General features: G+C 38.6%; 1 protein-coding gene across 4 annotated transcripts in view; it reads left to right on the forward strand.

Moving 5' to 3' along the window:
• The window catches only part of LOC128863673 (uncharacterized), an 80041-nt gene extending 55193 nt beyond the window's left edge, over nucleotides 1–24848 (forward strand). For all 4 annotated transcript variants that reach the window (XM_054102949.1, XM_054102951.1, XM_054102950.1 and 1 more), the window contains exon 3: nucleotides 21477–24848. In XM_054102949.1, the coding sequence (XP_053958924.1) occupies nucleotides 21630–23735 (2106 nt within the window). In that variant the 5' untranslated portion in view covers nucleotides 21477–21629 and the 3' untranslated portion in view covers nucleotides 23736–24848. The remainder of the gene's footprint in view (nucleotides 1–21476) is intronic.
• The last annotated feature ends 299 nt before the right edge of the window (nucleotides 24849–25147 follow it).

Genomic DNA, 25147 nt, shown 5'->3' on the forward strand with positions numbered 1-25147 from the left:
TCCTTTTTTCGAAGGTGATTCTTGGGAAAAAATATTTCCAGCAACTATTTTTTTTTTTTTATAAAATACTAAATATTTGGTGATACTTTCAAATCGGTCCTGCTCTCTTCAAACTTAATAATAATTTTCCGAAATATTTAGGCGGAAGTATTAGTATATGCATTAGGGCGGGTCGATTTAAAAATCGCTCAGTGCTCTGTGAAAATCGTATTCTAGGGATCAAAATAAGAAACTTTGCCGAAGGAACCATACCTCTAAAACGAAGTCTAATGTCCCCCAATTCGGGTCGAACGAAAAATCCCACTTTGACCAATTTAGACTGCTCCAATCGAGTCCAAATGTATGACCGACCCCCACTAACTTTGGACGGCCGATCCACCCATGCCAGTGGCACACCCCCTGGAACTCCCCTGGAGGGTTCCCCGTACAATCATTTCAAAATATCACCATTTTTGGCCTTTACATGAGAAAAGAAACTAAAAAGTTCGACCCAAATTGGGGGACATCAGAATTCGTTTTAGAGGGGTGGTTCCTTCGGCAAAGTTTCTTATTTTGATCCCTAGAATATGATTTTCACAGAGCAATGGGCGATTTTTTTGCCTCCCCACAAATCGAGCCGGCCTAATACACATATATAAAAAAATTTATAATTCCAATGGAAAAACTTTACTTTTCGAATCATCCTAATGTACATACATACGAGTATGCATGTATATACACATTATAAATTTACGCAAAGTAATAAACATAGTAATTTCCTCTTTCCACATTCCTCAAGCCCAACAAATGTTGTGATATTCATTGTGAAGTAACCGTAGACCAACAGAAGACCTATTGTCCATTTTTTTTTAAGAGTTTGTTTACCTCCTGAGCTGAAATGCATTATTTTGAACCTGTGCTTTTCTTGGTAAAGTAGATGAATGCAACTGATAAATTTGTGTCTCTGACAGTTTCCCGTCATCGTGCAGAAACCAACACTTGGACCACTTGCTGAACTTTTACTGTAGTAGTGATACTTTAAATATATTTTTTTAAATTTTAATCGGCTTTAATACATAAAAGTAGATTATCGGGTATTAGCGACCTGAAATTTTGGTTTTTGTTTCGACAAACATTTGAGCTCATATTAGCGAAAACGAGCTGCCGCGATCCGAAAAGCTGTCTGCAACTCTACCTATTCAACGAATGCAGATACCAAGCTCGACCTTCAGAAATTGAGGCATCTATGAAATTACTCCATTTACAATGCCCCCTTTACCTTTCGATGTTAATAGGATGACAGCTTCATCAGTTTTTTGAATTGTAGGGACAGTAGAGTGCTATAACTGGCAGTGGACCAAAAATTGTAATGTATAAAATCAAATGGTGTCTACTTACTTAACTTCTAGTTGCTTAGTACTTCATGTCACGCTATACGATGGTTTTACTGTCAAATAACCTATTTTAGTTTATAAAGAACCTTTTTTAGTCTATCCAACAGTTGCTCTTCATGATATTTATTTTTCTCATAAGCCGTGTAATAAAACCGCAATGCAAGCCAGATGAAAATCTTTCGGGGAAAAAGAAAGACAAAGACTTCGAAATCATGTAAATTTATTGAGGTTGCCATCATAAGTCTATCGATTTTCTCCACAGGAATAAGCGCAGAAGTGTGTAGAGTATATGTAAATTCGGATACTTAGGACACAAACAATACTAAGGACACTGAAGTTAATTATGGATCCTTGGTCACGTATCTATGCTTTGCAATAGACACCACAACGCGTATATGGCATCCGCTATAAATTATCCATTCAGGGCTCAGAAGTAGGACGATGACTTTTTTAGCAATGCAGGAAAAAATTATTGTGGCTTTGATTGCAAAACAAAATCATGAGCTTCAGTTGAATGGCCCCAAATGAAATATACTCATATTAATGACTGAAGATCAACACAGATTTAGACTGCATGAATGACGCGAATAGGTTGTGCCCGGTTTCTAATAGCAGTCGATCCTCGGCAGGCAATGAGAACCTCCAAGTGTATTTCTGCAATGAAAAGGCTGCTCATAAAAAAACACCCAAGGAGTCATCCGCAGGCTCTTCTATTTGTGGAACTATATCAAGGCGCACACCACAAATAAAAAGAGAAGGTCGACCAAACACCCACCACAGAGGGGCCAATAATTATTATAATGCTATTAAGTATTTCAACAATTGGCCCCAATGCACCAATAACCAGTTTAACGGTCAGTAAAAAAAAGATGTCAAAGCCAAGAAATAGTCAAGATTTTGTCCCCCAAAACATTCGAGAACCTCCATGGGAGCCATGGAAGGCCACATATCTCTTAATGAGGATTTTACGTGGGTTCCCGTCCATCAAAGGGAGTTTAAGAGTAAATGAACAACCGAGACTCAGCGCCAAACATTGCCATGATATCGGTATACCCTTATAGAAATGTTAGCTATTTGTTTTTGAGAAATATGAACGAAAGATGGCGCAACGAGCCTACCTACAGACTTTTCTGGCAATTATGACCGACTCTTAATACAGAATCCCCGCTGAGCCAAAGTAAACATACTCTTAGCATACTAATTTTTATTATAACGGGGCATTGTGTAAGTTTGGCGTGCAGACACATTAATTTTGCAAAAGTTATCAAGATGAAGAAGAGGAAAAGACGAGTATCCACCTTTTGTACTACTCTCCAGCTCTATCTAGACGATGATTCATCATTATACATAGCTAGACAATTTTTCAATAAGCGGGAAGACCCTAGCGCTGTAGAAAGCAAGGAGTAGTAAGTTAGTAGTTTTTGATCAATTTACACTGGTTTTAGTAGGTATCGGGTAGTGTGCCCAATGGCCTTCACTTCGACGACTTGATTTCATTCGGATCCGTTTTATCTCGCCTGTGTTTACCAATGCAATAAATTGGCAAAAGAAATGCTCTGAAGTTTCATCATCTGCCAGACAGAGTCTACACTCTGTCTCATTCCCAATGTGAATTTTTTAGCGATGGCAATTGAAGTAATAGTGACCTATCAGAAAATCAACCATTTTCCTTATGTCTACTTAACGCATGTTATACAGTTCCTTATTGTATGTAAAAGGTGTTATAAGCCATTTGGCTTAACGGAGTTCTTGTGTGACGTCCCAATGAGTAATTCTTTGAGAGTAATCTCTCAACTATTTATTACCCTTGCAACCTAGCCTAACTCAAGATTTCAACTAGCATACATTACGAGAGTTTGGTGTATCCTCTCTACCAAAGTACGAGTAGTTGCTTGAAATTGAAAATTGAAATTTGAATTGGTCGAGCCAAGGAGCACCAGGAGATTTGGTGGCTCCTAAAACACTCAGGCTAAAAAGCCCATTGTATTTAGAGCTCTGGAAGAGAGTAGGTAGTCAAGGAGGAAAGAAGAAAAGTATCAGAGAAAGAGATAGGAAAGAATAGAGACAGGAACAAAGGTTAAAGTTAATCCTGTGAAAACTTTCCAGACTCTTTGGCAAATCTGTAAATATCCTCCAGTTTTAGAGAACGAATATTACTCATTCATTCGACATCGGAACCCAAAATTCGTAACCTTGTTTTAGCAAGGGCAGGACACATAGAGAAAATGTTCAGTGCTATCCGCCTCCTCCAAGCAAGACAGCATCGACACAATTCATGATTCCTGCGGAACTGATTCCGATTATTGGCTCTGTGTGGGAACCGCTAATCCACGATTGGCCAATTCATCGGCAATCTCGTTTCCTTGAACATGGAGAGTCCTGGAATCCATATAAGTACAATCCTGTTCTGTCTTGCGACAGAATTAAGCTTCTTCTTATATTCTTGAACAATCTTCGAGTGCACTCTGACTGTCACTGAAACCTCCAATCTGTTTCCCGCACCATCTGCTCTCAATTATCCATTCGGCTACTTTGAGCATGGCAAAAAAGTAGTTAGTGGCAGGCAACTTGAGGTCGCAGAATTATTCAAGCCAACATAGCATTAGTGAATAAATCATACAATACTTGGTAAATTACTTGTATATCCCACTCCAAGTTACCAATATTTATATGAAGAGAAAAATCCATCCCACCAGTTCAGTTTTTCCCCGCAAAGTAAATATTCGCCACTTTGGAATAGTAGTGGTGTATATAAGTATGTATGTATGTACCTGTATTTTTGCGATTTTCAGCATTCCGCTGGACATGCTATACTAGGCTGCCTCACTAATGTCTTACTGTCACTTTGGCACGCCGCATGCACATCTACTCCTCTACCTACCTACGTACGTACAAGTACAAGTACTGCAGCTACATGAACAAAATGTCATAAAAGTCAAAAGCAGCGCTAAAGACCGAAGACGCTAATGTAATTCAGTGCAAGTGTGCAAATTTTATGGCGTTTACGGTGATTTCACTTTTATGCTACCTTCTCCCCGAATGCGATGAGGAGGCGGCAGCGGCAGCGGCAGCCACAGCGACAACTGTGGCAACAGTGGCAAATGTAACAGAGGTCAGCGTTAGTCCAAATTGTGACAATTATGTATATTGTTGCGGAGTTGCAAACAGCAATAAAAGTATTTATTCATAATAACTGTAAGAGTGCATTTAGCAGTTGCATCTTTGCGAAAAGTTTCACTTTTAATTAAAGACGAAAAATAAAAACTTTTCTTTGGCTAAATGTTTTGTTTATGTGAAGTTAAATAAACACCAGCTAAATTGTCTTAAATCTTCCATTTTGAGGTCGCTCTGTTTTTGCTTGCAACCACTGTGGCTCAAGGTCGTATATGCAACCGCAAAATCACCTTTCCATACATAACTGTATACAAAAAAAAAACGCATTTTACATTACATTTTCGTTGCATTTTTCCCAGCATATGGCACATACTTGCATACTTTATGTGAAAACTTCGTTCGCTTCCGAAACAATAGATTTAACTTTAGATGTGGCCCGGGTCGCCCTCTATTCCATTGTCCGCCAAAAGGTCTCACGCGCGCGTGTCTTCAACCACATTTAACCGGTAATTTTGGGAATTTGCATAAATTGTCACCGAGTTCTACATTTTTACTACTTATTTTCAAAGGGGTTCTCAGCATCTTCTCATATGCGATAATATCTTTGGGCCAGCTCAAACGTTTTGTTACCGCTAATGTTCTGTTGCACGCAAAATAATCTTTATAAGTGCAACGAGTGTGCCCGGCGCCAGGAGCGAACTTGCACAAGCATGGAAATTTTGAGGCCGGCAACAGTATTGGCAAGCAAGGCGTGATAAAAAAAATTCACTTAATGAATTCTTGACTAAAGCAAGCGCTGATGGCGATTACATAGTACGTTAAATTATTTAAGAGAGTTAGCGGGAAGTTTCAGCAATCTGTGGCTAAGCGATCCACCTCTGAAAGAATCAGCTGAAAGAATGCAGTCGTCTGTATTATGGAAATCGTCTTTACTATAAAACTCTGAAACTCGTGCAATACATTCGGTAACAAAGCAGGGTAGATAAGAAATGATGGTAAGATTAGTGCTCTCTATTGTCTTCGAAACAGATATTGGAATACCAAACTCTACAACCAACTTTATTCCGCTGGATAAAAAATAAAATAAATAATTAGAACGTACACTTCTGTTACGTGTTTGGCCGAGCTCCTCCTCCTATTTGTGATTTACGTCTGGATGTTATTCCACGAATGAAGGGGCCTACAGTTTTAAGCCGGCTCCGAAAGGAAAATATTTTTTATGACGAGCTTTTTCAGGGCAGAAATGCGGAGGCGATCGCTATTAGAATACAATTTTTCCTAATTTTGGTGTTTCATTAGTGTTTTATGCACGGGGATTTGAACCTACATACTACGAATGGTAGTCACGCACCAACGCATTCGGCTACGGCGGCTGGTTACTGTTCCCTGATTTCTAACGCTGGCGATTATTTAATACAGACATCTGGCGAGGACTCTGATTAAAAAATAAACGGCTATTTCCGCAGTCTTTGCTGATTTTTCACGGTGCGGAACTTAACACTCTTTCCTTTAAAATCCACGGCTACCCCATTTATAACAAGGGCGCAGAGATCAAACTCCAACTAAAGGTAAGAGACGTAAGCACACCAATTCAGAGGGTTAACAATCTCATGTTACTGAACGCCAACTTTGACAGTTTTCTCTCGATCTCGGCGCATATAACGGTGATCACAACTGAAGTCCAAATTTGTCACAAGATCCTCGCGTCGCTTACAGGTAGCGCTAGGTGCAAGGACAAAGATATGACAAAGAACCATATAGCACCCTCTAAGTCGAAGTGGATGAAGCTACAGACCTTTCAGAAGACCAAGAAGGCGATGGGATGCCTTCTAATGTATTCAGAGCACCTTCTGCATAGTGAGATGTGTATGCTCCCAGCTAAAGATCATACTGCCATGCTCTGGAACTAGTTTCTGCTGGGATGCGGAGACACCTCTTAGGCACGTCAGAAGTCACATCTTTTAATTTACTCACCATTTCCTAACTTACATAAAACAACTACCGGATCCGATGGGATTCCAACAGCGCAATGAACGGCATTCACGGTAAAAATCGTTTCATCAACCATCCTATCATTGGACGTTGTCAGTGACGATGACTAACCGATCTAAGCAGAGTTTAGTAAGCTGCTACAACGAGACAAGTAGAAAGCCATTTCGAAAATGCCCAGTTTATCGACCCGCAAATTACTTTGATTAAGATAATATGACGGATCATATGAAAATCTTCATGAAATTTGTATATAAGCCCATAAGTGCGCGCGATGCAGTTCTTCCAAAACTCAGTCTCTTAACAAACTTTTACGTAATTGTTGCGGATCAAGTTCTCTGGAAGGCAGGAAATGCGTATACCAAACTCCGTACATAGACTTGGTATACAGATGGATCAAAACTTGAAGATGGTAAGACTATGGCTGAATCAAGATAAGGTCTTACTGGACAGCCATAAATAACTCCTGGCGCGTCTTATCTTGATGGAAGGAGCTAATCAAGCGCTGTGACGTGCACTTCCTCAACAACTGGCAATCTAACATTATTCCAAGCCGTGACAAGATCCTACTTTCCATAAATCGACGAGAAATGCAGATTAAAATAGGGCATGGCGTCTTCTCCCAGCAATTTACACGGAGAGAACAGAGGTTCTGAAAAATGAAATTCCTCGCGGAAATATTATAAATGGAACTATTGGTCATGGAGCCACCTGGTAAGCAGACTAGTAAAACAAATTCTGTAAGAGCTATAAAGATAAGAAAAAGGCAGAGTTCATTAAATTGGTCTAGGGCGAATACACGACACGACACAAACACTTTTTTGCAGAGCTGAAACATCTGAGAGTTGAAGTTTCAAAGCATCAATGGACAGAATTGATTTCGATTCAAACCGAACAATGTTTGGAATTCCACTGACAAATAACTATAAAACAGAATAATTTGAAGTAGGAATGAGTAACTAACATTCGTTTGTTTCCGGGTTCGAGGCCTATGTGAATTTTAGTAAAGCTCCGAGCCCATTTCTGCCGCAAAGCCGCTTCTCATAAATCCATATGCCGGTCAGAAACGACATGAAATTGTAATTCGCTGCATTTGTAGGACAAGATGCCCATCACATAGTGGAGGAGAAACTCGGCCATAAACCTGACAGAGGATGTATGCGCTGCATTATATATATACATACTTTTGTGTGCCTATTTTTGAAATCTACACACGTGAATATCGCACTCGAAGGGCGCCATTGTTGAGTATCCATCCCTCGTTCAATAAATGCACAAAAAACGCCCGCTAAACGTTGTCATCTATATTCTATATGGACTATATGGGGAAGCATGCGCGGCTATTGTCTCCGAATTGGACACAGTTGCCGCAAAGTACCTACACATACGAGTACACTCATATAAACTCACCGGTGTATGCGTGTATGCTTCCTACTGCCTTAGATCAGCGCATAAAGTGAGGCGACTACTGCAGCTAATGACGCACCTCCATCACCAAACGTTTTGCGATCGACCTTAGAACACTTTTGCACATTGCAACATCACCGGCATTTTGTTCGTGGCACATTGCACAACAATGCAAACAATTCTTTGCCATTGTCTCATTGCCGTACATACATATCTATAGCACATAAATAACTAATACAACTTGACTTTTAGGGCTTTGAGGTGGTAACGCTTTGAATTGGTTTATCGTGTGATAGTTCGAAGGCGCTCGTAGGCAATACGGCAATGCGGCAATGTTGCATGTCATGCGTTGTGGCATGTGCATGTGGCAACAATTGTTAGTTCCAAAATGTCTTAAGTAGTTTATAATGTAATTGCTGTACATTTTTTTTTTTTTGAGTATTTTTTATGAACGGAAATGATGATTTAATTGTTCGAAAAAATTAGGTGACTTGGAATTTTCTGCTTTTAAATGCAGCTGATTTTAGAGCATGAATCATATTATTTGTTTGAATCATATTGTATTATATGAGACGTATAAGGTTACCCAAGTACAGTAGCATAACCATATTTTGGTGGCTGAAAAGCTATACAAGGTGTATTATAAAATGATAAAATTATTAGCAGCTTTTAATTGATTTATACTACAAATACCACATTGATCAAAAAGTGCCTGAAACAACCGCCAGGTGACGCTCTGAGTCTACTGATTTATACACATATATACGAGTATATGTTCCTATGGTTCCACGAGGTCACAAAGGGCTACAGATTTGAGTCAACTGATTTGACTTCTGTTTATTTTTTTTTTTTGGTAGATTGTCACATCTAACATACCTACCAAAATTGTATCGCCATTGCTTGCATTTTTTTTTTTGGTATGCGGTCCAGGAAGTTAAATCTTCTAAAGATATTTATAATCCGTACTATAGGCATGCAGAATTCCCTCACCCGCTCTACGACTAAAATCACCTCTTTCACGTCTTAATCCTGCTGTTCCTTCCGGAGCCGTCAATTAAGATACCCCTTTGTAAGGCAGGCTATTTGGACGTTTCCTCCGCTCAGTTGCTTCTCAGACGTTGCTCATCTTGTCGAAGTCTCACCATTATTATCTTCAAAAATTTGTTTCCTATGTCCCACTTTTCAACAGAGAAAACCATTTGTGGAATTAGTTCGTTGGCGCGCATTGTGTAATTCAGTTGCTGCTCAACCCTATTTTTTAAGCCTGAAAATTTAATAAAATCTAACGCATTCTGAGATTGCATGTTCAGGGTTGTCTATTTTGTTCTCACAGAACTGACAGAATGGATCATTTATATGCTTTAATCTATGGAAGTATTCTCTAAAGCAGCTGTGATCAGTAAAGAACTGAGTCAAGTAGAAACTGAGACTGATTGTTGGCCTATTGATCCAGGCGTGCAGGTCAGGGATCAGATGTTTTGTTCATGAAAGTGATTTTGTTACGTTGCAACCTACGTACTCTCATGGGAGTATACTATTGCTCCACTATCTACTTCACTCGAAATGTGTTACGGACGCTTTTTCTTCAAGGCCTATAGGGAGCCTTCCTGCCAGAACCCCGGCTGCTCCGTCAGAAACTGTGCAAAATACTCTATATACCCTGAGGTTGGCTAAACGATGTGCCTGTTTCTATTATTTAAAGTATTTTCCGTACCGCATTGCATCTGCCCATATCGGAGCTGTATACAGCCTTATGTTCGGCATTATTCTTGCGAGCTGTTTATCCTGCCTGCTTGAGATGCTCTTGGAAACAGAGTCTGTGATCAATGATTACCTCAAGAAACTTAATGATTTGGTTTTGCCCCGTGTTGTTGCGAAGTTGGTGCCAAACGACCTGAATTTCATGCATTGATATCGCCAAGCACATAATTTTCAAGACTTAATCCGGCCCAACATTCATTAAACGCATCATCACTGGAGACGAGACATGGATTTAGAGTACGACATGCATTACAGATATCGGGCGAATGAGTGGAGGGATTCGAATTGCAAAGACTAATAAAACCATGTCGTTTTCAGTCAAAAAAGAAAGCGATGCTCTACTCTTCTTTTCCAAGGATTGCAAAGGCATTGCACACCACTAATTTTTACCAGAAGGTCAGACAGTTAATAAAGACTAATATTTGTGTCTTATGAGACGTTTCCGTGAAGCAATTCGCCAAAAATTAAAGCTTTTTAAGGAAAAGAATGGATTTGGCACCACTGGTAACGCACCGGCGCACAGTGACATCAATATCCGTGAATTTGTGACTGAAAACGAATCGAAACGAATACCATCCAACAGCCACAGAATTACCCTGATATGGCGCCCTGCGACCTTTTTTTCTGTTTGATCGAGTCAAAAAACGATTACGGGTAACGCGTTTTAACAGCCAGAAGGAAGTAAAGGAAAAATCTAAGAGGGCTCTGATAGTTGTACCGAAAAAAGAGATGAAGAAATGTTTCGAGAGCTGAATCAAACGCTGGCATAAGTGCGTTGCAGTTGATGGAGAGTACTTTGAAGGCGATAAAATCGCTTTTGAGGAATGAACTTGAATTTTAAATTTTCTGAATATATTCCGGGAACTTTTGGATCAAGGTGTTATCAGCAAACATTTTGGTATAAACAAGAACTTTGTGTACGTAGTTGTAAAATTTAAATAATATATGTATGTATGCACGTACAGAGCAGGTAAATTTGACCCGAATTCAAGCAAATAGCGATTTTATTGTTCTAAACACCAGAAGTAATGTATTTTTAATTCCTTTGTGATACCTTAAGGCAGAGATAATTACAATACACTAGTACAACTCTCACCTTTGCTCTGAACCAAAACAATCAATCGATTTCTTGAGAGTTAGTAGCCGTTTAAGTGGAGGTAAGGTTAGTTCAGTGAAAAAGGCACTTTTTTATGGTTTTTTTTTTTTTGTTGTTTGCTATACAGATAGTGCTAGTTTATTCAGTTAACTTCCGTATGATAATGCAATACTTGAGCAATATTTTCAAAGTTTTTATTGCAAAATATTGAAAATTATGCAAGCAGCAGTGAATCTCCAGAGTCGCTTTGGAAAAAAGTCGGTTTTCGATGTAGATTAAAACTCACAGCAAATCAAACTGAAGCAAAAAATTAAAGTGCGTTTATTAAAGGAAATATTTTTTCGAGGTATCCCTTGCAAAAGGTTTTTTTTTTTAATTTTTCAAGTTTTCGTAGTTCTTGATAGGATAGGGATTATAAGTGAATACAACAGCGCACCGCACAGCAGTTGAATAGGAATAGAAACTCAGCTTGGAGCTACGGACGCTCACATGCACATAACTGCTTAAAGTAAAGAAGAATGCCGTATTTTGCAATGATTCGCAGTACGCATTTGAACATAACTTGAAAAGTTATAGGAATCTCACTATGAGAATTTCAGGGATTACTAAATGTAATGTAAAAATCTGAAGGGGAGTATTTTTCAAAAACGACAAAAACAATTCACACACAAATTTTCAACCAAGAACAATATTGTTGTTTTCAACAAATTTTTCCCAACCAAAATTTTTTCCAAAAAATATTTCGCAAATTTTTTTTTGTATATCTTGTTTTGAATAACTTATTTATTCATATATAAATTTAGTCTATAAAAATACAAGTTCCTTAAAGACTATATGCAAATAAAGGGTTTTCCAAAAACAGGTGTTACAGGTGAATGGATTGTGCTATCGAGAGATGATTAATGATTTTTATGGCCGGAATTGGATGGTATTTATCTAGACAACGTTTATTTTCAACAAGACGGCGCTACGTGCCACACAAACAACGAAACCATTGATCTTTTACGGGAAAAGTTTCCGAACCGTGTTATCTCTCGAAGAGGTGATCACAATTGGCTAGCGAGATCTTGTGATTTAACACCTTGTGACTTTTTTCTTTGGAGCCACGTGAGAGAGAAGGTCTACACAAACAGTCCAGGATCGATTCAAGTCCTCAAAGATGAAATTCGTGAGCCTATCGAGGACATTGGGGCAGCCCCTTTTCAATTCGGTTATGGAAAATGTCATGCAAAGGATATAAGCGTGGTCATGGTGTTCATTTGCCTGATGTCATTTTCCACTATTAATTCTTTAAAATGAAACAAACATCCGATCATTTATATTAAAAAATAGCATTTTTCTTTGAATATCAAAATAACACCTGTTATTGGAAAACCCTCTACAAAGTTTATTATTTAAAGCAGTAACTATTACAAAAAGTTAGGAAAGTAAAATATTAAAAGTAAGAGTTCAAATTTTTAGCAAATTCATATTTCGCTAAAAAAAAACAATTTATATAAAAATCGAGATCCTATCAAAAAAAAATTTTTTAAAAATATTAAAAAGAATCGAAGAAATTTCACTTTATACTCCCAATTTTTCCCAAAAATTTTCCTAAAATTTATCCCAGATTTATTTAAGCACATTTTATTCTAAAAAATTAAAAAAACATCAAATGATTCACAAAAAATTTGTTTCCCCAATGTTTCCCAAAAATGTTGCCCATATTTTTTAAATATATTTTATTTTAAGTATATTTTATTCTAAAAGTAAAGAGTGGTTAAATTTCAAGGGCCGATGTTGAATGGGAACCACACCTAAACGTCAAGCTTTTTTCTGCATTTTATTTCACATTTTTCAATTTTAGACTAAGTCAATTTGAACCAAATGTACAATCAAGCAACGCGTTAAAGTTATTCAGACTTATTATGAAAACGGGCGTTCAAATCAAAATGCATAACGCGCACTTCGTGAAGAAAATCATCTTCAGAGCACATTTTCACCTCAGTGGATTCGTCAATAAGCAGAATTGCCTCATTTAGGCGAATGATAATCCAAGAGTGATTGCCGAGAAACCAATGCATCCACAAAGAGTGACTGTTTGGTACGGTTTATGGACCGGCGGCATCATTGGGCCGTATTTTTTCCAAAATGAGGCCGATCAGGCAGTTACTGTGAATAGTGTTCGCTATCGTGAGATAATAACGAACTTTTTATGACCCGAATTGGAAGATATGGATGTGGACGATATGTGGTTTCAACAGGATGGTGCCACTTGTCACACAGCTAACGAAACAATGACTCTTTTGCGCGAAAAATTTGATGGCCGAATAATCTCACGTCGCGGCGATGTCATTTGGCCACCAAGATCATGTGATTTGACACCGTTGGACTTATTTTTTTGGGATTATTTGAAAGAAAAGGTGTACGTCGATAAGCCAGCAACAATTCAAAAGCTAAAGGATGAGATAATTCGGCACATTAACGGTATAGAACCTCAATTATGCCTCAGCGTCATCGAAAATTTGGACCATCGGATGGAGGTGTGTCGCCGAAGCCGCGGCGGCCACTTGGCCGATATTTTGCTCCATACGTAATTGAACCATAGCAATATTATCATAATAAAGAGAGATTACAATAATTTCCTAAAAAAATTGTATTTTATTTAAAATCAACACGGGCCCTTGAAACGTATCCACACTTTATATTTTATTCTAATAAATTAAAAAAAAAAAAATATTTAAAAATGTTAAAAAGAACCGAAGATAAATATTACGTGTCACTTTAAAAACTCCACACCAAAATTTTCAACTTTAAATAAATAACTAATAATCAAATTTATAATTGTTTTTTAATGTTTTCAGTTTACTTCTTATTACACTCAAGCCTTTAACTAGATCAAAATTCAGAAAAATTTACGATAATGTCCAAAATACTTAGATCACGTAACATTGAATCGCTCAGTTCTCATGTGTCAAGTGTAGAGGAAGCACCCTGTACTTATCAGTGTTCCTAAATTTGTATAGGAGTAGTTAATAAGTGGCTGCTAACTTTTCCTATCATGCCCTCCCGGTGATGTGTCTGCTTAGCATTGCCACATTTTTTGGTTACAGTGCAGTTTTCTCAATATTTCTGCAAGGGAGTACATAGTTTTGCCGCGGCTAAAATGTATAAAAGCTAGAATTTGATCCCCTTTTGCGTTAGCAACATTACCAGCTATAACACGCTAATCAACCAGCTAGTTCGCCTTCCTGCAAATACTACTACTCTATTTAACGCTAATAAAGTATCTAATTTAACTTTTTTAAAATTCGCTTGCTAAAGCACACAGTTCGTGAGCAGAATTCACTTCACTTTCAAACTACCCGCCAATCAACGCACTTTTGTCAAACGCTACCTTTTGCGTTCGAACGATCGAGGTTGTCGATCACGTCACCACACTAAGTGAAAGCAGTTTAGAGCCGCGCCCACAAATACAGCAACAACAATATCCACCACAACCATCATCCATTCATCTCCAAGCACACTCGTTAATACGAATATGGAAAATTGAATCACATACAACAACATCATCGTACAATTGACGGAAGCAATTTTGCTCAAGCGATCAGTAACAAAAGCTATTTATTTCTTATTTCTAAGCACCTTGCTACACTCATACCTGTGTATATATAATATGTGCGTATGCACATGTGTTCATAAAAATAAATATGAATAAAAAGTACGGGCATTACAAATTAAGAAGTTTGAAGTGACAAATATTAAGACAGTCAATAAATAAATGTGGAGTCTATACGAGAATATGTTTGTGTGTACATATAAATTTTTGGAAGTACTCTAGTAGCAGATACAAGTACGAATATCAGTGTTAGCTTATGAGCAGATAAATTAGTATTTGGTGAAGTAAAAAGTTCTGAGCGATTTTTACATTTTTTTACTTTTTGACGATTAAATTAATATGTTTAGGATTACACTGTGCAACAAATTCAGGTAAGCAAAAATTAGGTCCATTCTGAGAGTGGCGGGTGAAAATAGAGGCGAAATTAGAAGACCCGTATCGCGCCGTTTTTTTATGTTAGTTCGAATTTTTTTTTAATCGGCCTTCGAAGTTCGAAATCGGAGCAAAATTATTTATATGGTTTTTTGGCTATAACTCGTCGACTAATTGATATTTTTTCAATCTGTAAAAGCCAAATTATTGCTAGAGACCTGTGCAACAATTACAATTTTTGAAAAAATTGATTTCGAAAATTTTTGTGGTACTTATGAAACAATATACTGAAAATCGGCATTTGACTGCAAACTTCGAAGGCCGATTAAAAAAAATTCGAACTAACATAAAAAAACGGCGCGATACGGGTCTTCTAATTTCGCCTCTATTTTCACCCGCCACTCTCAGAATGGACCTAATTTTTGCTAACCTGAATTTGTTCCACAGTGTTATCAGATTTAGATCAAAATTTGTTGCAGATGATTTTCATTTCTTGAGCCTATACCTATATAATTTTATTGATATGGAGAACGCTTTGCAACACGAGCAATTAGGCACCATCTCTCACAACATTCAAACCGACATTACAGAAATATTGTAAGAAATGAGTTCGGGAGATAGGCTGTGTGTGAGTATGAAGAAGGAAAAAGCATGACGAAAATAACACCAGGTAATAATAATAATGGAGTCCCTTAGTTATATGTATAGGGTTTTCCAATAACAGGTGTTATGAATGAATGGATGGCGCTATCTGGAGATGATTAATGATTTTTTATGGCCGGAATTGGATGGTATTTATCTAGACAACGTTTATTTTCAACAAGACGGCGCTACGTGCCACACAAGCAACGAAACCATTGATCTTTTACGGGAAAAGTTTCCGAGCCGTGTTATCTCTCAAAGAGGTGATCAAAATTGGCCACCGAAATCTTGTGATTTAACACCTTGTGACTTTTCACTTTGGGACCACGCGAAGGAAAAGGTCTACGCCAACAGCCCAGGGTCGATTCAAGACCTCAAAGATGAAATTCGAGAGGCTATCGAGGACATAGGGCTGCCACTTTGCAATTCGGTTATGGAAAATTTCATGAAAAGAATATTGTTTATCAAAATAACACCTGTTATTGGAAAACCCTTTACTTCCTTTACATGGAATCCAACGCCAAGATATAGAGTATTGTTATTGTTGAGACTAAATTTCTTTCTCAAAAACGTATTTCTTAAAACCCTACATGTGTTATACCGATCCTGTGCATTATAGTTGTAATGGCGGAATGGCTTTTGGGACGTCCGAGGTAAAGGTACCTGCATTGCTGAAATTTTGGTTTCGCCGAGACGATGCGAACACGAAAAAAAGCAATAGAAATGGGAATACAGATATGCATACAAATACGAATACGAATATGAATTCTAATAAAATTAAGAGTGCAGATACGATTATAAATACCAATAAGGATATGAGTATGAATATGAGTAGAAATATGAATATAAATACAAATTCGAATATGAATACAAATTCGAATATGAGTAGAAATATGAATAATAATAAGAATACGAGTACAAATACGAATACGAAGGCCAATTACATCATTTTCATAAATTTCTCCACTCCTTCAGATGTATTTTTTTATAAAAAATAAGCATTGGTTTTTATATTGATATATAAATATATGATGATCCATTCTGAATATGAGTCAAATCGGACCCACATCAAGCTACAACGAAACTTTCAATAAAGCAAAGCTCGATAGTATCTTTCAATTCGGATACGCAGATGATATTGTCGCAGTCATTACAGCACGAAACTCTGAAGAAGCTCGCAGAAAACTTAACCAAGTCATGGCATGGACATAAGCGTGTCTAGATTCGATGGCCTCAAATTAGCCACATAGAACACGGAGCAAATACTGCTAACCAAGAAGCACCTCCCGTTAGAAGTTAACATGCAAAATTGCTCAAATACGCGTTCTAAATTACATAGGTATAAGACTGGACCAAAGACTAACTTACTGAGCGCAAATAAAACACGCAGCGGAAAAATCCGCTAAGATGGCATCTCTTTTTTTTTGTCGGGGCAAATAGCAAGTACAGCACTCAGGCAACATTAAGTCCATTGTACTGCACTTAGGTTCTTTTTTTAATTTTCTTTAAATCTACTCGACCTCCGAAGAAATCTGAGTAGATCTTGTAATGTCAAGGAGCCAAAGTGATCGCTTCTTAACACAAAGACCTCACGCCTGATTCGAGCGAAGGTCGGGCAGATGCACAGAAAGTGGTCCGCTGTCTTATTCTCCTCTCCAGATGATGGGCAGAGTGCACTGTCTAGACGCGCATAGAAAATGGCCCGTCATCAGTCTCATCAGCTGCCTACAATCCCTTCTGCTTAATGACAGGAGCATCTGTGACAGTCTCTCAGCCTTCCAGGCTCACTTGTGAGTTAAAGTAACCCGTTTGCTAACCGTGGCTTTGATGGCTGCAGAAGGGAGTGGCTGAACGGGCTCCGTGCCATCGTAGCTAAATAGTCAGAGATCTAGTTACACATGATACCTATGTGTCGCGGGACCCATGTTAGCATCTACCGACACAGTTCAGCCTGGATTTACAGGACTCAACTTCCCTTGAGGTGGTTGGAGGGTTGTCTAAGGCCATGAACGTAGCTTTGCTGTCACTGCAGACACACACATACAGACCTGCCTCTCCATCTGTTCATCGCTTCTTGAACAGCATTTCTACTAAATAAACTGATGGCAAACATTGGGGACCAACCCAAAGAAAACGGAAAATAATGATGGCTACCACGCTCTCCGTTCTCTTATAAGGAGCTGAACTGTGCCAAATGCGCTAAAGACAAATCACCGGTGTAAGCTCCTGGCATCGAACGAACGGCAGCTCTGAGAGTTGTGTCTGACTACCGCACAGTATCAGGGTCAGCTGTTCAAGTATCAAGCGGTTCAATACCGATAGACTTACTAGCTTTTGAAGGGAAAAGGCTATGGGCATTAAAGAAAGGATGGAAGAAGGAGTTAGCAAACCCAAAGAAGTGACGAAACGCTAAGGGTAGGGGAGACCGGGGATGGTTGACTAACTTTCGACTTAAGCTCGTATATCTCTGATGTTTAATTTAATATAACAAAAACAACAATTGCTACCGATAAAAGAACTATTCAGGTACCTAAAATATTCACTATTATAATACTTATTTTGCTGATTTTATAAACCCCTGACGCTTGGTCAACCTACCCCATGTTCGGGGCAGGTTGACTATATGTATGGGGTAGGTTAACTTAGGCAGTAATTAGTATAAATTAAGAGAATTGGTATAAAATAAAACACAAAAATTTACTAAATGATAGAAACTTTTTAATTAAAATGAACAAATATATATGTATATAATGAACAAAATACTGCAATCGTTACTAAAGTGCCTCTTTCAGCCGATGTCATTTTCCCCAAGTTTTTAATACCTCGGTGAGCTATGACTCTATTAGGCACGTGAACTGTTGTAAGTCCCGTCTCATCAACATTCCAGGTATCACCTGGGCTAAGATTTAATCGTTCGTAAACTGTTTTCAAATTACCAAAAAAAATCATTTACGTTTTTCTGGTTGAACGACGTAGCTCTAGACAGACTCGTAGCTTGAGGTGATCTTATTGATAATGAGGGATGACGTTTTAAAAAAATACCAAGCCAATCTTCGCCAGCCATTAGTTTTGTTTTCCAAGATTCAGGCATAGTTTTATTATTCTTTTTTGCGTATTCAAATGCAAACTTGCGTGTCTCATACGGTGTCAATCCATAATAAATATCAGCAGCCGCCTTCAAATAAGCTGCCAGTTTGTTTTCTTTGTCATCGCTAAATATCTGCCTATTTCTTATGTACCCGGCCGTGTCCAGGGTCAAATCAGCTCTCGTGAGGTTAGGATTACTTTCTAACTTATTTTTTAATTAGTTAAGTTACATAACGATGCAACGTTTTGTACGGGATTTGGTATTGCTTCGACGTGGCGTTTATGCTTTCATTATCAAAAATAATCGCGGGGCAAACTCTTTCTATGATATTTTTTGGAGAATTACCCCTTTCAGATTTTCTTTTGTAAGTCCTCATTGTCTGTAAAAATACAACAGTAAATTAGAATGTGACAGAAGACTATAGAGCAATTCCATGAGAGATGATCATGAAAGTAGGAGCGACTGGGGTTGGTTGACTAATTAGTCAACCTGCCCCGAACAAAATTTGTCAACCAGCCCCTAACGCCATTTTGCATTTTAATTGCTCATAATATGCAAACTTTGGCACTAACATAGGAGCAATACTGCGTTATAGATAGTAGAACTATTATGTTTTTATTTGGCATAAGAACAAAATTGTTTCTAACAGATACATAGGCAATATAACAAAAAAAGTACGAGCTAAAAAAATTACTTATCGAGAACAAAAACACAACATGTGATCTCACTCACGAACGCCTTGTGACTGCCACGGCTCACTTCGGGGAGGCATCGATATTCATGATTGGTTGATGAAAATCACGTCATGATGCGAAAATGCGAAACGCTGAACACACCTTTTTCCAACGCACACATTGGGAACAATAACGTCAAACGCTGGAGAATGCAGCCTGGCACATAACCACTGAAAATGTAATCGACAAGATGCCAAGCAGTGCAAAAACGTGAGAAATCATCAGTGATTACGCGATAAAAATGCTCCAGATGGAAAAGCGGAACCTGGACCCAGGCTTGCACGCATTGACCTTGTAATGAGGAAATGGAACGCCACTCTGAATGCGAGAGCGGTTGCAAACGAGGGGGAGTTTTTAGGTCTCCGGACATACCATTGCTGCGACGGCAGCTTTGATGATACATTAGGCATTTTCAACCTCCTCATCTGCAAAAAAACAAATCGATCCATAAATACTATTCTTACAAATATCTAAAATCCAGCACCAGCCGGCCGATTATGTTAAGTTTAAAACCATCCCAGACATACCTGCAACTACACAGCAAAATTTAATAGTAATCAAACGATTTGTGCCATTACCCTACATGAAGAACAAAAACCAAGCAGAAGGGAAAAGACATTCGCTTTTATAGAGTGTCCCAAAAAATGTATACACACTCACCATCCTTGCATTTCCACCACTTATGGAGGCACTTTAAAATAAATTTACGTTTTTCAAAATCTGCCAATATCTTGAATAGGTTGTATCTAGAAAAAATAAAATAAATTAGGAATAATAAAATTAAAGTTTAACACAGGCTGGTCCTTACAGCTCTTTTTTATCCATAACCTCTGCCCCGCTAGAAATCTTGACAGAAAATCAGTGTCATATCTGCATGGAACGAAATAATGCTTAAAAAACGTCGGGAAATATCGCAAACTCATTTCCAAATGTTAATGTTGTACGTTTATTGAAAATAAGTCAAAATCCTCTTTTCTGACGAAGTGCTTTTGCATCTCAGCGGCTATGTGAACCACCAAAATTGCTGCATCTGAGGACAGGAAGCCTCGCATGTGGGCATCAAGAAGCAAGAGCATCTTCAGAGAGTGGCACTTTGGGGCCCTATTTTTATAAAAAAAAGTCATTTCGTTGAACGGTGAGTGCCACAGAAGCATGATAAATAATTTTTTGCGTCCGGAATTTTAGGATATAGACTTGGACGATATTTGGTTTCAGCAGTAAGGCGCGCTATGCCATACATGTCATGCCACAATAGATAATTTGCGTGTCAAGTTCGCTAATCGTGTTTTCAGCCATCTCGACGATGTCAATTAGCCACCTCGTAGATGCAATTTAATGCCGTTAGGCTTTTTTGTCGTGTCATGATCGATGCTATGCGAATCAGCCGTTGAGGATTCAGGATCTTAAGGTGAATATCGAGCAAGCCATTTGTGAGATAGGGTAATAAACAGTTACCAAGGTCTTGGAAAACTGAAATGCAACAGGTAAATGCAAAGCCCGCCAATTCAACCACTTAAAAAAATCATATTCCATAAATAATGAGAATATTTGCTCTTATTTGCGAATAAAGCAATGATTTTTGTGATTTTTTTTTAAGAAATATGGAGCACTCTGTATATACATTTTTACGAGTAGGAGTAGTTTCTCAAAAAACACTAAAGCCTTCTGAAAATGTTATATCTGCATGTGGGTAAATCTCTTTCTACAATCATAACTTTTACCCCACTTAAATAAAAAATTGAATCTTTGTGCTACTTTTTTCATATAAAATATTATGCAATGTTTATATTTATACACTCTATGTACTCAAAATATTTGGAACATACAGAAACACATTTATTCAAACTGAAACATGAGGCATTGGCAGAAATATCTATAATTTCATCGCATTCTTCGAGTAGAAAAATCATTCCGTCCACGGCTTATGGAAACCCAAAATTCAACCTCCACACTTTAAATATTTACTCACCTCTTATAGATATAACTAAACATACAAAAAGTGCGGCTTTCAATAATACACTGTTGTTTTTGTTGTCACTTTGTTATTTTCTATTTAATAGCCGAGGTGTGCATACGGATATATGTATTTAACTTTAGAAGCATAATCTGTGTTTTTCCATTAGCTTCCGAATATTTGGTTTAAAGAGAGAATAATAGTCGGGATTAGTTCGTTTGCTACTCTTTTTACTACTTCTTTACAAAATATTGAAAATTATTTAATTAAAGAAACAGATTTTCTGAATTTGGCATAAGATTGAATTTACAATAACATTTGTTTCTCTCTCTCTCTCTTTCATTTCAGCCATTCCCAGATTTGATTAGTTCCAACAATATCTATGCGCCACACAATTCGACGCTCAACAGTTAGTGTCATGACTTTGAGTAGCGTCCGCAAGCACAAAAGTTTTACCTGTAAGCTAGCAACAAATTCACTACACAACGAAATTCGCCAGTGATGAGAGAGAAGGACCACTCACCAAGAAAAATGCTGCCCAGCCCTAAGCAAGGGTGCGTTTATCCATTGTTAGGCCTTGTGCCCACCACTACATATGCATCACAAGTACCTTATGATCTGTCGGTGACGGCTGCGCGCACCTCATCAGCGGCCACAAGCACGTCACCACTCTCGCTCACAATATCCGCCTTAAGTCAAAGCCACAAAGAAGCAAAAACACGCAAACGTTGCAGCAGTTACGATCAGCCGCTCGACTTACGACTAGCGCACAAAAAGCACGACGGCTCAAGCGCAAGTGGTGCTTCCTCGCCGCTGGAAGACGAGAACAGCAATCTTATATACAGTGGCACAAACTACAATAACAATACAAACTGTCACACCACAGCCAAAAGCGATGTGTCGCCTAGTAGTCATAGCAGCCACAGTACGCACACGCCGTCCCAAGGTGCGCGAACATTCAATTGTCGCGCACAACGCGAAGCATCGCCGGCGGACAACAGCTGTGAAAAAGAGCTCAATAACAACAATCTGCCGTCTTTGTGTCATGATGCGATTGCCGCTAATCTGGATAGTTTGAGTGCCAAACATAAGCAACGTTTGCGCACGCAAAAGTCCGATTTGGGCGTGGCATGCTTGCGCATCACGGAGTCATTGCATTTGAACGCCGCCGCCGCAGCAGCGGCTGCTGATCGATTGCCATTTGTCTCGTCTGCCTTGCATCCAACATTATTGGAGGCGATGGCTAAGGCCATACCACTACCCTATCGTAACCCATTCGTGCTGCCTCGTCCACCTACCGCGAGTTCCTTTCCCTTTCTGCAACCACCTATGCAAAAGGATATGCTTCCCAATGCGTTACAGCTACAACAAACCACGGCCAATGACGCGCAACTGGAATTTCACTATGATGGCGGAGGCAATCGCAATACTTTGCAGGATGCGCTAACGCACCCACATGTGGGCGCCAATATGAACACCACCGCAAATAAGGCATTGAGTTCTGGCGGTGGCAATGGTGGTGGTGGCAAGCATCTGCAGCAGCACACCAGCCAGCAGCAGTTAAATCACCATGCGCGTCAGCAGCAACTTAGTGCTACCAGTAGTGGTGGTCGGGCAACGCTAACTTCAGATGGTGTGGTTGTGCACCACAATACCAAGAAGTCGACGTCCACGTCCCGAGCTGGCTTGACCGCAAATACGGCAAACAACCCCGCAACGACTCAGTACAAAAGCAAAGATCGCTACACTTGTAAATTCTGTGGCAAAGTCTTTCCGCGCTCCGCCAATCTAACTCGCCACCTACGCACGCACACCGGCGAGCAGCCGTATAAGTGCAAATACTGTGAACGTTCCTTCAGCATATCCTCGAATCTGCAGCGTCACGTGCGCAATATACACAACAAAGAGAGACCCTTCAAATGCGAAATCTGCGAACGTTGCTTTGGCCAGCAGACCAATTTAGATCGCCATTTGAAGAAGCATGAAAGCGATGCCGTGTCATTAGGTTTGGGCATGAATGAGCGAATACGCGGCCTGCGTCGCGGTGGCTACTGCGATAATCCTACAGAAGAGTCCTACTTTGAAGAGATACGTTCCTTTATGGGCAAAGTGACACAGTTGCCACTCTCCAGCGCAGCTGCGACCGTAGGCCTGCCAACGTCACACGCAGCGACCGCCAGCAATCAAGCAATTGCGCCCAAGTCGCCATCAACGCGCAGCTCTACGTCAAGCAGTTCCGATCGCGAATCGTCAACTAGTGGAGGAGGTTTGCAAATTGTACAAAACGAATTCAATTTAGAGCCGGAAGCGGAGGTCGATGCCGTTGCCGATTCACAGTTGGACGCGGATAACGGAGTAGCGGATATGGCAAGAGAAACTAGCGCCGAGGCGGATGTCGATACAACACCAATAAAAAAATGTCAAGATGATGACGAAACGGCAGCCACAGAGTCAATTAGAACAGCCACGATAAAACAAACGACAAAAAGAAGCATTTCCCAAAGCGCGCGGCAGTCAGGCGACAAGAGTGTATACTTTTCACAGCCGGAAGTGTGTATCAAGCGTGACAGCAGCAACAGTAGTGGCAGTCCGTTATGCGCTACCTGACCTGGCTGCCAGCCGGTTCACCCACAATGCCTGCGCCAATACTTTTGTAGTGGATTTTATTGTAAAAAAAAGAATATAACTATTTTTTGCGCATTCCAATGTACAGTTACATATGTAGATATAAACTTCCAGGGTGTTCATGCAATTAGGTGCATATGTATGTGAACAAGAAATGCGTGAACTCGTTTTAATTTAAACTAAATTTTATCTAATTTGATAGCAAACAAACAGCTGTTAATAGAAAGAGAGAATGATTTTGGGCATCCACGCTAAATTTACATCGCCGAAATGCTTGCAAATCGATTATAAAAGAACCAATGTTAAATCAGCCTTCCGCTTTTCATGAAAAATCAAATGTTTTTAGAGAGTTTCAAATTTTGCCTATTGTTAGGCGCACAAATCTTCAAATCCTTTTTCATATTTTCGCGGTAAAGATTTGATGATAGAAAGTTGTGTATTGCACTAGAGATACCGTAAAGGCGAAAATACATAGAGCTAGGAACACATACATACAAACATACATACATATGAATGCCTACATGCCTTTGTATGAACACCACATAAATACTTGTATGTATTAAACTAAATACTATTTAGAACCACACAAATCTTCTGTGTAAATGTTCATTAACTACCTACACAAATATATATATTTTACTCATACGTTTATATATGTATGTATTAGTTGTATAAGCACATTTTGTATATGAATTTTGTATTTAAAGTATGTGAAGCAGTTTATACTTATGCATATATGTACGTATACTTACTCCTACATTCACGTACATACATATGTACATGCACCATATGTAGGTAAACCAACTATTTTAGGTTATGTAGTTACTCGTTTCATTGCGTAGAATATAAACGAACATATTTGGTGTATCTAGCCCGTGCAAACACTCAGCCAACAACAACCTATTTCTTATTTGTTAAGCTAAATGTATAGGTTAATGAACGTTGACAAATGATTACCAATTTTTTTGTTAAAGTAGTTTTTCTTTTATTTTTATGTTAAGTACCTTTTATTAGTCTGTTAAAAAGAAATTTATAAAATTGCCAGTGAATAAAGCAATACAGTTGAACAATTAAAGCTGTGTATTAAATTTATATGGAAATTTGATAGGAGAGGCAATCAAAAAGTAATGTTAATCAATATACGTACTTACATGTATGTGTATACACTCGTGCTCACAAGGCGACATATTCAAAGTCCATTTTTTTTAACTCTTTTATGAAAACATAGTCATATTACAGCGAAAACCATATAATTCAAATTTTTAAATTTTGCAATAAATAAAAAATAAAAATTTTAAATCTTTTATCGAAAGTTCAAACTTTTGGACAGCATATTTAGAATATTCTAAATACGCAGTTTTGCAGACCATTACGTTTTGGGATAATATTGCACA

The sequence above is a fragment of the Anastrepha ludens genome, chromosome 5 (genome assembly GCF_028408465.1).
Source record: "Anastrepha ludens isolate Willacy chromosome 5, idAnaLude1.1, whole genome shotgun sequence".
Classification (NCBI taxonomy): Eukaryota; Metazoa; Arthropoda; class Insecta; order Diptera; family Tephritidae; genus Anastrepha; species Anastrepha ludens.